Source organism: Leptodactylus fuscus, chromosome 6 (genome assembly GCF_031893055.1).
Source record: "Leptodactylus fuscus isolate aLepFus1 chromosome 6, aLepFus1.hap2, whole genome shotgun sequence".
NCBI classification, from domain to species: domain Eukaryota; kingdom Metazoa; phylum Chordata; class Amphibia; order Anura; family Leptodactylidae; genus Leptodactylus; species Leptodactylus fuscus.
This window is the reverse complement of record NC_134270.1, coordinates 173,407,827-173,423,375: the sequence shown is the minus strand read 5'-3', so window position 1 is coordinate 173,423,375 and position 15,549 is coordinate 173,407,827. Positions and strand designations below refer to the sequence as shown.

Below are 15,549 nucleotides of genomic sequence, written 5' to 3'. Positions count from 1 at the left end.
AGTGACGGTCCCGGCGCAGCGCCCCCGCGGCGTCTTCCGGCTGGAATTCACTCTGCCTAGGCATCGGGGCCTAGGCAGAGCCAACTGCGCATGCGCGGTCGGCTCTGCCCAGCCCGATGCCTGAGCAGAGCCGACTGCGCATACGAGGGCATGCCCGCACATGCGCAGTCAGCTCTGCCTAGGCCGGATGCCTAGGCAGAGTGAATTCCAGCCGGAAGACGCCGCGGGGACACTGCACGCATAAGACTTCTAAAGGTAAGAGAAGAACCAGCGTTGATTGGCAATGTATAGCATTCTGCCAATCAACTCTGGTTCTGCATCGAACCTTAAACTTCAAAAAGCTAGTAGTGTTCAATCGAGTACGAGTATCTCGAATACCGTAGTATTCGATCGAACACCTACTCGATCCAACACTACTTGCTCATCTCTACTAGAGATCTATATATGGTTGGGGCCCATCTTCTTATCATTTTGTTTCTGATATTGATGGACCCATTGCTAATATTGATGTGTAATATTACCTTCATTACACAGCCAGAGAAGGCAAGTGAAGGGTTAACACGTAGAAAACTTATATCAAGCTGTTTCCAGAACCCAAGGTACAGGAAATATAATGGGGCAGTAAGATAAGAGAAAAGTAAATTAAGTTTCGTTTCTTACAGGGCACATTTTCATTTCTTATAAATTAATAAGACCCTCCCATTTCCTATCCCCCTCCAGACTTACCCAAAGTTTCCATCTCACAACAGCAGCTGCCTTCTAGTGGTGAACAATGTCCTCCATGACGGCTATTCTGAGCCTCCTCTTCACTCTTGTAGTAAGGAGTAAGTTTTCTGAGGTTTTGTAACACACGGATCGTTTGTTTTATTTAATTGTAAATTGATAGCGTTGTATGATGGATGAGCTGACTGTGTGATGTCCCTGTAGGTGGCGCGCTCTCATGTATATGATGTATGTCTCAATCCTCATCATGTACAGGCAGCAGTGTGACTTGTCTCCCAGGCTATGTGTGGATCCTCATACACAGAAACCATTACTGGTGAGTTTTAAGGGGTTAAGTTTTCTTTATAAAATTCTGTAAATGTTTCTTAATTCATCACCATTTGCTCTTTGCAATTTCCTAGTTACATCCAAGGGCTAAAAACCTGTCCCAGTTATTGCTGGTCTAGACAATGTTTTTCATGAGTTCCAGACTGATCTATTTTACGTGCACTGATACATTGTAGCAAACTATCAGGACAGAAACGTGGACAAATCCAGCTCCTGGGTGGAGCCAGGTTCACATCTGCGTTAAGGTTTCCGTTCATTGGATCTTCTTGGTGACCCCACGAACAGAAACCTAATCTGCTTAAAAAGGGATTACCCTCAGAAAACCGCAGACCTGATTGACTGACGAGGAGGCGGAGTCTAAAATCGGACCAGAATGGAAACTGCTGTGGACCGATTTTAGACTCCGCCTCCTCAGGCAGAACCAGCGTCGATTGGCCAAATCAACGCTGGTCAATGCATTCCTATGGGAAAAAGTCTGCTCCGGCATATCGCAAGCTGACAGGGATCCCGACATAATAAAGGTGCTTGATGCCCCCAGACATGCTCCCCCTGCTGTCCCAGTTGCATTGCAGAGGTGTTGGTATCATTTGCTGGGGTGTCTTAGTGGACTTGGTGACTCTCCTGAGTCGAATGGTGGGATCCCCTGTAGCGAAGCATTTTCTCCCATAGACTATAATGGGGTTTGATATTCATTCGAATAGTCGAATATTGAGATGCTATTCATAACGAATATCGAATCTCGAACATTTTACTGTTCGCTCATCTCTACTAGCGGACTGTACCAGAGTGACACTCTATGACCTGCTTCTCATCAAGGAATTTCCTATTCCTCTGTCCCAGTCATTTCAGATAACCCCAGAGGAGGGGGTACTATGGAATTTGTTCATGTCCCCTCCCCCCCTCCCCATCATGAGAGAGCATCATTTCCAATTTTACTTGGACAATGCTGACCACGGCACCTGGAAAAAGAAATAAAAGCAGATAATTTTTTTCCCCTTGTTATAGAAAAAAAACTAAAAATCACACAATTGTTATCACTGGGATTGAGCGATTGGGATCGGGAAAGATCGGATCCCGATCGGCGATCGAGCACATTTCACAATCGGGATCGGCTGGAAGTCAGCAGAGTAAAACGTTGCAAAAACGTAGTGGAAAAAAACGTGATACATTTCCAGGGCATTTTTTTTGCCCGTTTTGCTATGTGGGACCTTAACTTTAGGATTAAGAATATTTTCCATTTTGACTACTATTTTACATGTTTATTTGTAGGTAATGCAAAGAGTTCAGTTTCCATCAGGAGTTGCATGGCCTCAACTGAATGCAACTATAAGGGCAGCTTCAGCACAAAATATGGACATATCCGGGTGGCCACTTCATGTTGTACCACTGACCTCTGTACTCCGACTATTCCTCAATGTAAGTCCTTCATTCCTGTCTTCATGTCGTCTGGCAAAGGAAATTAGTCATTGGGGCACATTTATTATGCTACTTGCGCCTTTTTTGGTATAAATTGCACCTTTTTGAGGTCTTTTTCCGTCCTACCCTACATTTTTAAAGCATTTGCACCTTTGTTTTCAGATTTTTATTTGTTTTTTAAATGTAGATTGTGAGCCTTATACAGGGATCACAATGTACATTTTTTCCCCCCATTTAAGTATGTATTTGGGAGGAAATCCACACAAAAATGGGGAGAACATATAAACTCCTTGCAGATGTTGTTCCTGGTGGGATTCAAACCTAGGACTCCAGCACTGCAAGACACCGTGTTGCCCCTTGTTTCCAGATGTTATGCTGACCTTGTCACTTTTGCTTTCTGTTGAGAAAAGTGCCTGGCCAAAATGGGGATCATTTTCACACTGTATTGACTTCCCCTTTATGAAAAGGGGTAACATAGGTGCAAATGCCCTCCAGTCCATGGGTAGCGTAAAAAAAGAGCTTATCGGGTCAGACTGCCTTAAAAAGGGGCAACTGCGCAATTTTTTAGCAATTTTTGAACAAAAATAGCAAAAGAAATAGCCGCCGCCTTCAGTAATGTAGGTCAAATTGCTTGGTCAACCACTTCCTGACCAGCCTGATTTCTCTGGTTCATAACCGGACACATAATCGGATCTAACTTTATTCAAATAATTTTTGCATCTTTTTTCTGGGTTACTTAGGGCTTTATTTTTATTTTTGCAGGTTTTTTTCCCCTTTTTTAAAAAAAATATCCAGATATAAGTAGTGCTAATGATGTCCTTTTTATTTTTATTTTTTATTCTTTTATTATTATTATTATTATTATTATTATTATTATTTATTTTATTTTATTTATTTTTTTTTCATTTTTTTAATACCTTGTAACTTTTGTAAGTTCACAATAGACCTTTAGGGGGACAGTTTACATGACTTATTTTTTTGATGATTTTTGACTGATACAATAGCGCAGTTACAAGAGGAATACAGTCTAGTATAAAATTTAGGACCCAACAGCTCCTTTTGTTCACAAAACCCTGCAGATAACATGACCACCATCATTGCAGCTTCCATTGTTGTATACACAGTACCACTATTAAGGACTGTGTGTGTATAGCAATCAAAGAGGCAGGGATGGTATTAAACCAGAAGTTTCTACCATTAACTGAGTTCAAGTTTGGTTAAAAACTAGAGATGAGCGAGTAGTATTTGACCGAGTAGGTATTCGATCGAATATTACGATATTCGAAATACTCGTACTCGATCGAGTACCACTCACTGTTCGAATGGAAAAATTTGATGCAGAACCAGTATTGATTGGCCAAATGCTATACAGTCGGCCAATCAACGCTGCTTCTTCTCCTACCTTTAGAAGTCTTCTCCGCGGAGCGTCCCCGCGGCGTCTTCCGGCTCTGAATTCACTCTGCCAGGCATCGGGCCTGTGCAGAGCCAACTGCGCATGCCCGCACTACAATTAAATGACCGATTACAGTCAAAGCGGCCATTCACAGAGAAGACTTCTCGGAGAATCCAGCCTGACCCTCACTCGTGGACTTGGTAAGTTCAATTTGATCGAATGTTGCCTACCCCTGAAATGAGCATTTTCCCCCCATAGACTATAATAGGGTTCGATATTCGATTCGAGTAGTTGAATATTGAGGGGCTACTTGAAACGAATATCGAATATTTCACTGTTCGCTCATCTCTATTAAAAACTCCAAATTTTCATGAAGCCAATTCATTACAATAGTTTGATACTTACTAAGCCCTTGTAAGGCTATAATTCACAACACAAACACAGGTAGACACATTTAGGACATCACTCAGTGAAACAGTATTGTCTTGAAAAGCTAATCATCTCGCAATACATTTCTGGACATTTCCAGCCAAAAGGAAAAGTAAAGAAGGACGTACGGTATCTGTATTGCATAGAAGCTCGCTGATTTCAATCTATAGAGAAGGTGACAATGACTAAGACGTTCCCTGGGAAAACTCAACTAATTTTGATGTTAATGGGCTCAAGAAGAGGGATAATCCCTTTAATAAAAAAGAATGTTAGTTATCAAACTCTTTATAGGTTACATACATGATAACCATTATGGTGTGAGTGTAAACAAGTCCTGGTTTTATTTCTTTCTCTCGGTTTGTTCTAGTACCACCAATAAGCTCTAACCCTAATGGACTGGTCTGCCCATCCTGCATATCCGATGACCCTGCCTGGTGTGACACATCAGATACTATACAATGCACAGGGGACGAGAATAGCTGCCTCCTCCAGACAACAAAAATAACAGGTACCAAAAATTGTTTCACAAAAGCCATTGTCTACAGATGGCCATATACATTCATCTCCTACGGATAGTATTGGATATTCTTTTGGTTTTCTTACTTCTTCATGGACCACTTACTCATTCAGTGTATTTTCCAGGTCTCCCTCTACTACCCTTCGCCTTCATATTAAGATGGGGAAGGTGAAAACCTGTTCCCAGTGCTCCGGTGTCTCCAGGCACAGTTTGATCCTGCTGCTCATCCGTCTTGTTTTGGCAGAAGTCCCTGTCGCCCTGTGACATCGCGAGTAGAGATGAGCGAACACTAAAGTGTCCGAGGTTCGAAATCCGATTCAAACAGCCGCACACTGTTCGACTGTTCGAACGGATTTCGAACCCCATTATAGTCTATGGGGGGAAATGCTCATTTCAGGGGTAGGCAACATTCGATAAGATCATACTTACCAAGTCCACGAGTGACGGTTGGGCTGGATTCTGCTTGAAGTCTTCTCCCGGCGCAGGGTCCGCGCGTCCTCTTCCGGGTGGAATTCACTCTGCATAGGCATCCGGCCTAGGCAGAGCCGACTGCGCATGCGCGTGCGGCTCTGCCCAGGCCCGATGCCTGAGCAGAGCCGACTGCACATGCGCGTGCATGCGCGTGCATGCCCGCGCATGCGCAGTCGGCTCTGCCTAGGCCAGATGCCTAGGCAGAGTGAATTCCACCCGGAAGAAGACGCGGGGACGCAGCGCGGAGAAGACTTCGGAAAGGTAAGAGAGGAACCAGCGTTGATTGGCAGAATGTATAGCATTCTGCCAATCAACGCTGGTTTTGCATCGAACCTTAAACTTTGAACAGCTAGTAGTGTTCGATAGAGTACGAGTATTTCGAATACCGCAGTATTCGATGGAACACCTACTCGATCGAACACTACTCGCTCATCTCTTATCACGAGTCCTTTTCCTTAGGCTTCTGATTGGCCTCAGCAGTCACTAATGGTGGGGACTTCCACCAGGAAAAAAAATGACCAGAGCAGAAGGACCGGACCACGCTTGGAGTCACTGTAGCACTGAGAACAAGTGAGAAATTTTTGTAAAAAAATTTAATCTCCCCCGAAATTATTTACATAATGGGCACTGTAGGTACTATAGTTATATCCCTTTTAAGTCTCTAGGATACAGCTGTAGTATTCATATCCATCACTATCAAGATTACACTGTAGGGATTGGGGAGAGGGCCCTGGTTAAAGTTTGCATCTGAGCTCCCAATATTTTGTTTAATGCCATGTCTTATGTGTACCTTTGCAGGACCCTACCCATACTCAGCAGCCACTGGAGGGTGCGCTACAAGTTCCCTCTGTAATTTTCGCATTGGGCCCCTAAATGTTGGAGGAGTTAAGTTTACCTGCACCAGCGGTGGCTTCGGTGTCCATAAAGTCGTCCTGACTCCAGTCATTGTGTGTCTTCTGCTGCTGAAATTCTTCTTCTGAGACTTGTTAAGGATCCTTGAATGAATGAGGTCAAAATAAAGCGACCAATATTTACAGGAGAGAATATTATTAGATCGTTCCTTTCATTGTATGTACAGCAACGCGTCAGAGGGAACGGAGGAGCAGGGAGCAGTAGAGGGTACAGGACTTGTCACGGTGGCTAGCTTGACCAATTCCTCAAAGAGGGTCTGTCATTGATTGTCTTATCCATCTTGGGGCTCAGACAAGATCCAAGCTCTTAGACCTTTATAGAGCTTGTCTTCAGAAATCTCTATGGCACACTCCACTTTTTTATAGTGAAAGCCACAGAAATTGTGTAAGGAGGTCTTGCCTTCTCAATAGCACCCAACTTCTAGTTCAATGTTCTTCCTAGTGGGGCTGTAACTCAACCCCCAGGGTCCAACTGTTTCCACCCTTCACATTACATTACCACTTAGGGTCATACCATAGCTCTGCTTTCTCCCACAAGAAGTGGTTCAGCCCATTTAAGAAGGAGCAACATGCAAAATACAGCTAATACTAATAATATAATATAACTAAAAATAATTTTGTGGGATGCCATATAAATACTTGTATACCCTGTTTCCCTGAAAATAAGACACCCCCCCTTCACCTTCTGGATCACATACAACCAGCAGTCATGCCGGCACTCCGCTAATTGTTCCCCACTTTGTTTGCCAATTGTTCCCCGCTCCAGCCGCTGCATAAAACATCCCCCGAAAATAAGAAAGGTCATATATTTCGTTAGATAATTAATTATAAGAACATGTCTTATTTTCGGGGAAACAGGGTAGTTGTTCCCCTCATTTCTCACCATACCATTCAAGTTTGGGGCCCCCCATTGTCTATGATTTTACCTACATGACCTCTTCTCCGACGGTGTCCTCTTGGTATATGCTACAATGGAGTGGGTAAAATCGGGCGCTGCCTAGTATGTCGTAGATCCAGTAGGTGGCGCTACCTCGAGTGCCTGTTAGCATGAGGCACCACCTGCAAGGGTGTATACACCTGAAGGGTGTATATGAAACTGGGGACAGATGAAGGGTGTATATGAAACTGGGGGAGAGATAGAGGGGGGACATATCATTAACGGGTGACTGTAGGAGGATTACACTGTGTGCGGGTACATGAAAAATTAATGAGTCGGCGGAGTCAACACAAAAGTGGGTGGGGCTAAGTTTGCTGCACAATTTGTCCCTCTTTCTTTCTTTCAAAAGTTGAGAGGTATGCGTATGTGCCGCATAAGACTTCAGGACAAGCAGCAATCTAAACATAACCGGTAAGAGTAAGACATCTAAATAAATTACCCAGCTCAGAGAACACAGTTCACATCTTCAAGCCCTCTTTCCCTTCCACCGCAATGCCCAGTTAGGATCCTACTCCAAGCAACAAAGTAGAATCAAAATGGCACTTTTAGAAAATTTATGTACCAATTCGGGCTGTCAATCATGACATTTCAGTCACCAATAGACCTGTTTCAAACCATCGGATTGCAGTGGAGACTTAAGAATATAGACAGGGCGGCCATTTGTTTCTTGCATGCAGATACCTACACATTAGCGTAGGGGTCAGCAATCTTTGGCACTGTAGCTACTATGAAACTACAACTCCCAACATGCTCCACTCACTTCCATAGGCGTTCTAAGAACAGCAGAGCAAGTATGCATGCTGGGAGATGTAGTTTTTTTCATGCCAAGACCCTATAGTTTAGCACAATATTCACATGGTCAAATCCTAATCATCCCACTATAAGACAATCCTGTGCAATGATGTCACAGAACATAATAGCGGAGTCTCATGGTGCCAGGGACCATGTGGGCTGCAGTACGGGGACACGTTGCATCTGACAATGTCATATACACTCTCCCCTCCTGTATTTCTTTTGCCTACTTGTATAGCGCCATCATATTCCATAGCATTGTACCCACATTGTCCCTATCAGGACGTTTATGGAGTATAAACAAACATGGGGAGAAGATACCAACTCCTTTCAGAAGTTTTCTGGATTCAAGGCGCTGCGAACCACTGAGTCACCATACACTTGGCAGGTGCCTGCACCGTATACAGTACGGGGACAAGCAGCGCTCGCATGCACTAGCACCACTATTGTCCATTGTATACCGCCTCTTGTTAATAAAGATTTTATTAAAACACATAAAATAGAAAGTAATGGAGCCACGAAAGCAAGAACCGCAAAATGGGAAAGGAATAGGACTTGTTCTATATTTTTTGCGGCCCAAAGTGTCGTCCCACACACGGGACCGTGACAATCACGGTCGTGTGTACGGGCCCATTGAAATGAATGGGTCAGTTTGCTATACGTGAAATACACTGATAACGCGCTGATCTTGGCCACGGTCGTCTGCAAGGGGCCTTAGTTGGAGCCGCTCGTTTTCTCCTATTCCTTTGCCATTTGCCGAGCGAAGGATACATTGCTGATACATTTGTAACACAGAAAGAGGAAGAATTAGGCTACGGTCACATCTGTGCCACAGAAACCACCAAAAATTGGTGGAGAGAAAAGTCAGGGGCTGCCAGTGTCTGTGTGTAGCCGCTAAACAGCAACGGCAGGGGTAGGGAACGTACGGCTCTCCAGCTGTTGCAAAACTACAACTCCCAGCATGCATACTGGCTCTGCTGTTCTTGGAACTCCCATGGAAGTGAATGGAGCATGTTGGGAATTGTAGTTTTACAGCAGCTGGAGAGCCGAAGGTTCCCTACCCCTGAGCTACGGTCTACTTAACCCCTTAGGGATGCAGCGTAGAGTATATTAATGCTCGGAGACTATTTTCATATTTTCCTGCCCCGCCTTCCAAAATGAATACCTTTTTTTTATCTGTCTACATAACTACGTGAGGGCTTATTCTTTGGATGACAAATTGCATTTTCATTTGCCACCATTGTGTTTGGATTAGTTTGTTTTAATGTTTTATACAGGAAGTCTGTAGAGTTTTCCCCTGCGGACTTTCTGCTTCCATTATATCTACCAACGGATACACTGATGCAGATTTGAACTTAACCTGAGGTAAACTGTAAAATAAAGCTAGAAAATGCCATCTAACCCCCAAAATATAAGAATAAAGTAAGATTTACACCACTGTGTCTCTTCTACAGTACATGACCATAACTCAGTGTCTATGGGAAGAATATGCAAATCCGCCTTCCATGATGTAATTAGGAAGACAGTTGCTGCCTCATTGTTGCAAACCAATAGAGGGCGCTCACTGGAATGTGCAAGCCTGTCTTAAGACAGGATTCCAGTGAAATAACCCAATAATGGCTGCTCCCTTTAGCCTCATGCCCGACCTTCCAAGAGGCCTTTGTTTAGCAATGACGCTGGGATTATTACCAGGTTATGAGGCAGCAACTGTCTTCCTAATTACATCATGGAAGGCGGATTTGCATATTCTTCCCATAGTTCCTTGCAAAGTGGAGTGCTAAAGGCTTAACAAGTCGCCACACACCTATATGGTGGTCTCTCCCTAAGGAGTGACAATATCCCCCGAACCCTGTCTAAGCCTCTCACCTCTACCAGGTTATAGTCCTCTCTACATCGGGCTGATGAGATCCAACCAGATCGAAACAGCTGTCCTCGATTGAGAGACTATAACCTGGTAATAATCCCAGCGTCATTGCCAAACAAAGGCCTCTTGGAAGGTCGGGCATGAGGCTAAAGGGAGCAGCCATTATTGGGTTATTTCACTGGAATCCTGTCTTAAGACAGGCTTGCACATTCCAGTGAGCGCCCTCTATTGGTTTGCAAAAATGAGGCAGCAACTGTCTTCCTAATTACATCATGGAAGGCGGATTTGCATATTCTTCCCATAGTTCCTTGCAAAGTGGAGTGCTAAAGGCTTAACAAGTCTCCACACACCTATATGGTGGTCTCTCCCTAAGGAGTGACAATATCCCCCGAACCCTGTCTAAGCCTCTCACCTCTACCAGGTTATAGTCCTCTCTACATCGGGCTGATGAGATCCAACCAGATCGAAACAGCTGTCCTCGATTGAGAGACTATAACCTGGTAATAATCCCAGCGTCATTGCTAAACAAAGGCCTCTTGGAAGGTCGGGCATGAGGCTAAAGGGAGCAGCCATTATTGGGTTATTTCACTGGAATCCTGTCTTAAGACAGGCTTGCACATTCCAGTGAGCGCCCTCTATTGGTTTGCAACAATGAGGCAGCAACTGTCTTCCTAATTACATCATGGAAGGTGGATTTGCATATTCTTCCCATAGTTCCTTGCAAAGTGGAGTGCTAAAGGCTTAACAAGTCTCCACACACCTATATGGTGGTCTCTCCCTAAGGAGTGACAATATCCCCCGAACCATAACTCAGTGTATGAAGTTACAACTTTATAGAAACTTCAGCAAGTTCTGGCTGTAACTCATTACAGAAAAGGAAGAAAAAGTGCAAGAGATCTGCAAAATCCCTATTAGATCCTTCCTTTTTCTAATATTAACCCACCCATTATAAATACCCTTGGTATTTCGAGTTCTATACCTTTTATGTTATACATTCTTCCTTTTTAATTTTCAGAAAAACATCAATATCACTTTCCTCCTAATTAATTCCCTTTTTGACTGGCGGTTGTTTAGGTCGGGGGTTTACATCCTATACTGGCAGAATGAGTAGTATGCCATTGGCTAGGCCACTATTGCTCTGGGGACTGTTAATTTACTTACCTGTCCTGGGTTATTTCAGTGGATGGACCTGGGAATATAGGACGACAACATCACACCCTTTGAGTCATGTGATCTGAAGCAGACTTAAGGCGTTCGAACATACAAACGCCTTGTTTTTTTTTGCCCTTGGCGAGATTTGAACACCAGGACTCCAGCGCTGCAGTGCTAACCACTGAGCCACTGTGTGGTCCCAGCATGTTATTATATTGTACTGAACTGGTTTTATGAGAACTTGGAGGCTTTAGACAAATCACATGTAAGGTAAGTGGTCACTCCAGCATTTCGTTTCAGTTCTTTTTCATCCTCCTGTCGTTGTCATGTGTCCCAGGGATGCCACTAAGACCTGTGATTGGATTTAGTGGTCACTTGTGGAGCCGAGGTGACCAAAACGCATTCATTTGCACATTGCAGTATTTATTTATTACATTCACTGTACAAGATAAATAACTTTATTATATGTTGCCGAATATCTTTATTTTTTATTGCTATTTTTGAAATGGAAAGTGTTTTTTCAAACTTTATTTATTTTTATACTTCCAAAAAATGTTTCACTTTCTTTTCTATTTTTTTTACTGTCCCACGTGGGAACTTGAATCTTCTGTTGTAATGCCCTCTACTGAACAAATGATACATTGCAGATACATTTGTGTGAGGGTTCTGTGATGTAACACAGAAAGCGGAAGAATTAGAGATTCTGTAGGAATGAATCGTACCATCTCTGACTTTGGTGACGGCTCCATCTGTATCAGGCTCAGCTCCTCCTGAACGATAACATGTCTACAGATCAGATTGTATTTCATTTGTGATAAGTTCAATGTAAATTGGTTTTCTGTGGACTCTTTTATACCTAATACCTGCCCGAGTTGTTCATGTGACAATCTTGAGTTTCTGGACTGGTTCATGGGATCGGAACCAGCACCCGGTACTCAGAGACCCATCTCCTCCTCTATGCTCTCCATATTGGATTTACTGTTACCATGATCAAGTCTGCAATCCCCATAGTACATGTAATACCACTGAACACCAGTAGGAGGATGTGCAGGCTTTGATCCCATGACCAGGTGTCTGAACAAGTCTAGAAACCCAAGGACAGGACGTAACTATAAAGTGTCCTGAAATAACCCCTTGAAGATCAATCAGAGCCAGACAGGGTTTTTTTGTTAATAGTTTTTGGATATAATTTTTTATTTTTTTTTAATGTAGATTGTAAGCCACATATCGGGATCACAATGTACATTTTTTTTCTTCCTATCAGTATGTCTTTGTAGAATGGAAAGAAATCCACACAAACAGGGGGAGAACATACATCTCCTTGCAAATGTTGTTCCTGGCGGGATGCAAACCCAGCACTCCAGCGCTGCAAGGCAGCAGCGCTAACCACTGAGCTACCATGTTGCCCCCATTTTTGGATATAATTTATATTAAGCATCAGACAAAGGGAAACGGTACAGAATATACCATATTTAGTATATGATACGGCTAATCAGGTGTACACTGAATTACAGCTATATAATACAATACATAGTAATACCAAAGCCTCAAAGTAATAGGAAGTGAATTACAGATGTTACATAGATTATCTGCACAAGTTTCTTCTGATCTAGATTTTCCATCTAGCACTAGACCTCTGTCTGCGGTTGTGGATGCAAATAAGCACTGGGACAACATATTTCGATTCTTCCTGCAGGTCTTTTGATGGAAAGTTTTCAGGGGTTTCCTCTGAGGTCTTTCTACTTCGGAGAAAATAGTAGAAAAGGCATTGCTGCTGCTGATTCTACAGAATACAGAAAGTATATTGGAAAACCATATGCATTTTCACTATTCAAACAATAACATTTATAAGCTGAATGTGGACAACCCGGACTCCAATTTCCTATGAAGTCAAATGAATAGACTATGGAGACATGCTAGCAAAACCCTTGACAGACTGCAATATACAAAGTATACAATGGGTAGCCACTCATAGACACATATAGGATATCACTTTGGGATACAATAGAACAAAACAATGTTGTCTTGAAAAGCCAAACATCTTGTAATACACATAAGCAGACATGACACGACTAGCGGAAAGGTCAGGAATGATACAGTAGCTAGTAATGTTAAAATAAAAGACAATCAAAGATCAGTTATCTTTCCTAGGACTACGAGAAGACAGGAATGAATGACTTACATGGAATAATAGTAGGAGTACAGTTGTCACGGGAGCAGCATGAAGTGGCCATCTGGACATGTTTGTGCTGTATACCCATGCTGCCCTTGAATTTACATTCATCGGAACGTGTGCATTTCCTGTGCAACGTTGTGTTCCTTTCTCCGGCTATATATAAACATAAACAAGTTTTTTCAGTTGAAATTTATAACAAGAAACATTTCCTTAAAGGGGTTCTCTACTTTGGACTTGTTAGTAGGGATCCTTGAAATCAGCAAGTGACAAAGTATCCCCTTGTAGGAATTCCCCAGCAACCATCTGTGATCTATGGGAGAACGTGAGGTGGGATGTCGTAGTACAAAGCATGGTATGTAAGTGTAAGGACATTATATATCTAGTTTAATGTAAAGACCACCACCTCCATCAAACCCATCTCTTTCATCTTTTGATAGGCTTCACTTCACTGATTCTGCTGCAGTTGGAATTTTTTCTCTAGCCCGCACTATCCCTGAGCAATCAGTGCTGCTAATTTCAGGATCTAATATGATAATTAGGCTCTCTACTGTCAAGTAGGCGGGCCTGGTCTGGAGCAAAAAAGAGAGGGACTACCCATCTGACAGTAGAGAGCCTTATTAGCCTTTTGGGTACTGACTAACTAACATGACTGATTGCTCAGGAATGGCGGGGGCTAGAGAAAAATAATCCAACAATGCTAAAATAAGTGGAGTGATGAAAATCGCTTTCTATACCCATGCCATGAGGTTTTTTTATATGTATAAGATGTTATCTTTTTCATTGTGATATGACCCATTAAAAGTTAAGTTTTAATATATTTTTGGTAATGGGTCTGATTGCTGGATATATGCAACAAAAAAGTTTTAGTTTTTTGTTTTTGTTTTCTATGCTAATAAGTATTGTATAAACATTAAGAGTAACCTGATTGGTTCTGGATGTGTGTTTGATATAATATATCCGGACACAATCCAAGTTATGCTAAAAATGTAGACATTAAAGGGATTCTACCATTAAAACCTCTTTTTTTTGTGGATAAGACATCGGAATAGTCTATAGAAAGGTTATTCGTCTCTTACCTTTAGATGTGATCTCCGCCGCGCCGTTCCTTAGAAATACCGATTTTTAATGGTATGCAAATTAGTTCTCTCACAGTGATGGGGGCGGGCCCCAGCGCTGAAAATGCGATGGGGGCATCCCCACTGCTGCTCGAGAACACGATCCTGCGACGCCTCTATCTTTGGCTGGATCCTCCCGTTCTTTATCGTCTTCCTCCTGCATCACCTCCGGCGCCTGCACAGTTGGCTCTGCCAGTGAGACACCAGCAGAGCCGAGTGCAAATGCCGGCCGGCGGCTCCCAAAAATGGCCCCCGGCCGGCATGCGTAGTCGGCTCTACTAGTGTCTCACTGGCAGAGCCAACTACGCAGGCATCGGAGGTGATGCAGGAGGAAGACGACAGAGAAGGAGAGGATCCAGCCGAAGATAGAGGCGTCTTACCATTTATAAGAAAACTTACTTCTTGCTATAAGAGCAAAGAGGCGGCTCCGAATACCGGTCAGGGAGGACATTGTTTAGGTCTAGAAGATACGCTCTGCTGTCAGATGAAGACTTTAGCCAAGGTTCTTAATTTTGGGGTTTTTAGGGGGAGTGAGATATGGGAGGGTCTCAATAATGTCAAAGAAATGAAAACCTGCGCACCAACGCGCACACAAACCTCTTCTCTTATCTTACTGTGGCTTTATATTTCTTACGATAACATGCACCTTCGTTTCCTGAGCTTAATATGTGAACTGTATTACATTTTAACCCTTCACGTACCTAAGCAGTAGCATGCTAGGCTTCTGTGGCTGTATCATTTAGGCTAACGCAGTGTTAAAGCGCTGCGGGAACAACCACTACAGGAACGCATTGCGGTTCTTCCTGCAGGTCTTTGAACAGAAAGTTCAGAGAGTTTTCCTCCGCGAACTTTCTGTTACAATTATATCTATGGGAAAGCCGCCGGCGTTTCCGTAGATATGATTGACATGATGCAATTTTCTAAACCGTGATTTTTTTTCCTTAAAGTGAGGATGGGATTCACATGAATCCCATCCATTTTGCAAGTTTCTGCCATGGGCAGTGTTTCCAGCCTGTGGGGCCCCGACCTTAGGCAGTATCATATATCAACAACAGCAATGGGTCTCCCTATGGCTGTGGCAGAAACGCAACGGAAAAAATGCAACATTTTACAATTACAGCAAAGTCTAGCAAATCCTACCCCCACTTTGTGTTAAAATAAGCGGACACGTGGAGATGCAAGTCAATTATACCTACGGAAACGCCAGTGATTTCCCTATATCCCTCATCTGGGCAACAGGATTCTTGCACACCCTCACAATTCCCACCATGGTAAAGAAATAAGATTTGGCACTGAAATAGTGACCTGGCCGGTGTATGCGTAACA

General features: G+C 43.1%; 1 protein-coding gene across 1 annotated transcript; it reads left to right on the top strand.

The window, feature by feature from the left end:
• The first annotated feature begins 737 nt into the window (after positions 1–737).
• Positions 738–7,219, top strand: LOC142209849 (phospholipase A2 inhibitor and Ly6/PLAUR domain-containing protein-like). Its single transcript, XM_075278893.1, has 5 exons — positions 738–824; positions 928–1,039; positions 2,320–2,466; positions 4,656–4,796; positions 6,075–7,219. Exons 2-5 carry the CDS (start codon positions 1,006–1,008, stop codon positions 6,254–6,256), a joined length of 504 nt encoding a protein of 167 aa, XP_075134994.1. The 5' UTR covers positions 738–824; positions 928–1,005; the 3' UTR covers positions 6,257–7,219.
• Positions 7,220–15,549: the final 8,330 nt, after the last annotated feature.

Excerpts from the sequence above, each read along its gene's own strand:
- LOC142209849 (XM_075278893.1), top strand. The coding sequence starts at position 1,006 with ATGTGTGGATCCTCATACACAGAAACCATTACTG. Across the intron at positions 1,040-2,319 it reads ATACACAGAAACCATTACTG|GTAATGCAAAGAGTTCAGTT; the intron begins GTGAGTTTTAAG and ends GTTTATTTGTAG. Across the intron at positions 2,467-4,655 it reads TACTCCGACTATTCCTCAAT|TACCACCAATAAGCTCTAAC; the intron begins GTAAGTCCTTCA and ends GGTTTGTTCTAG.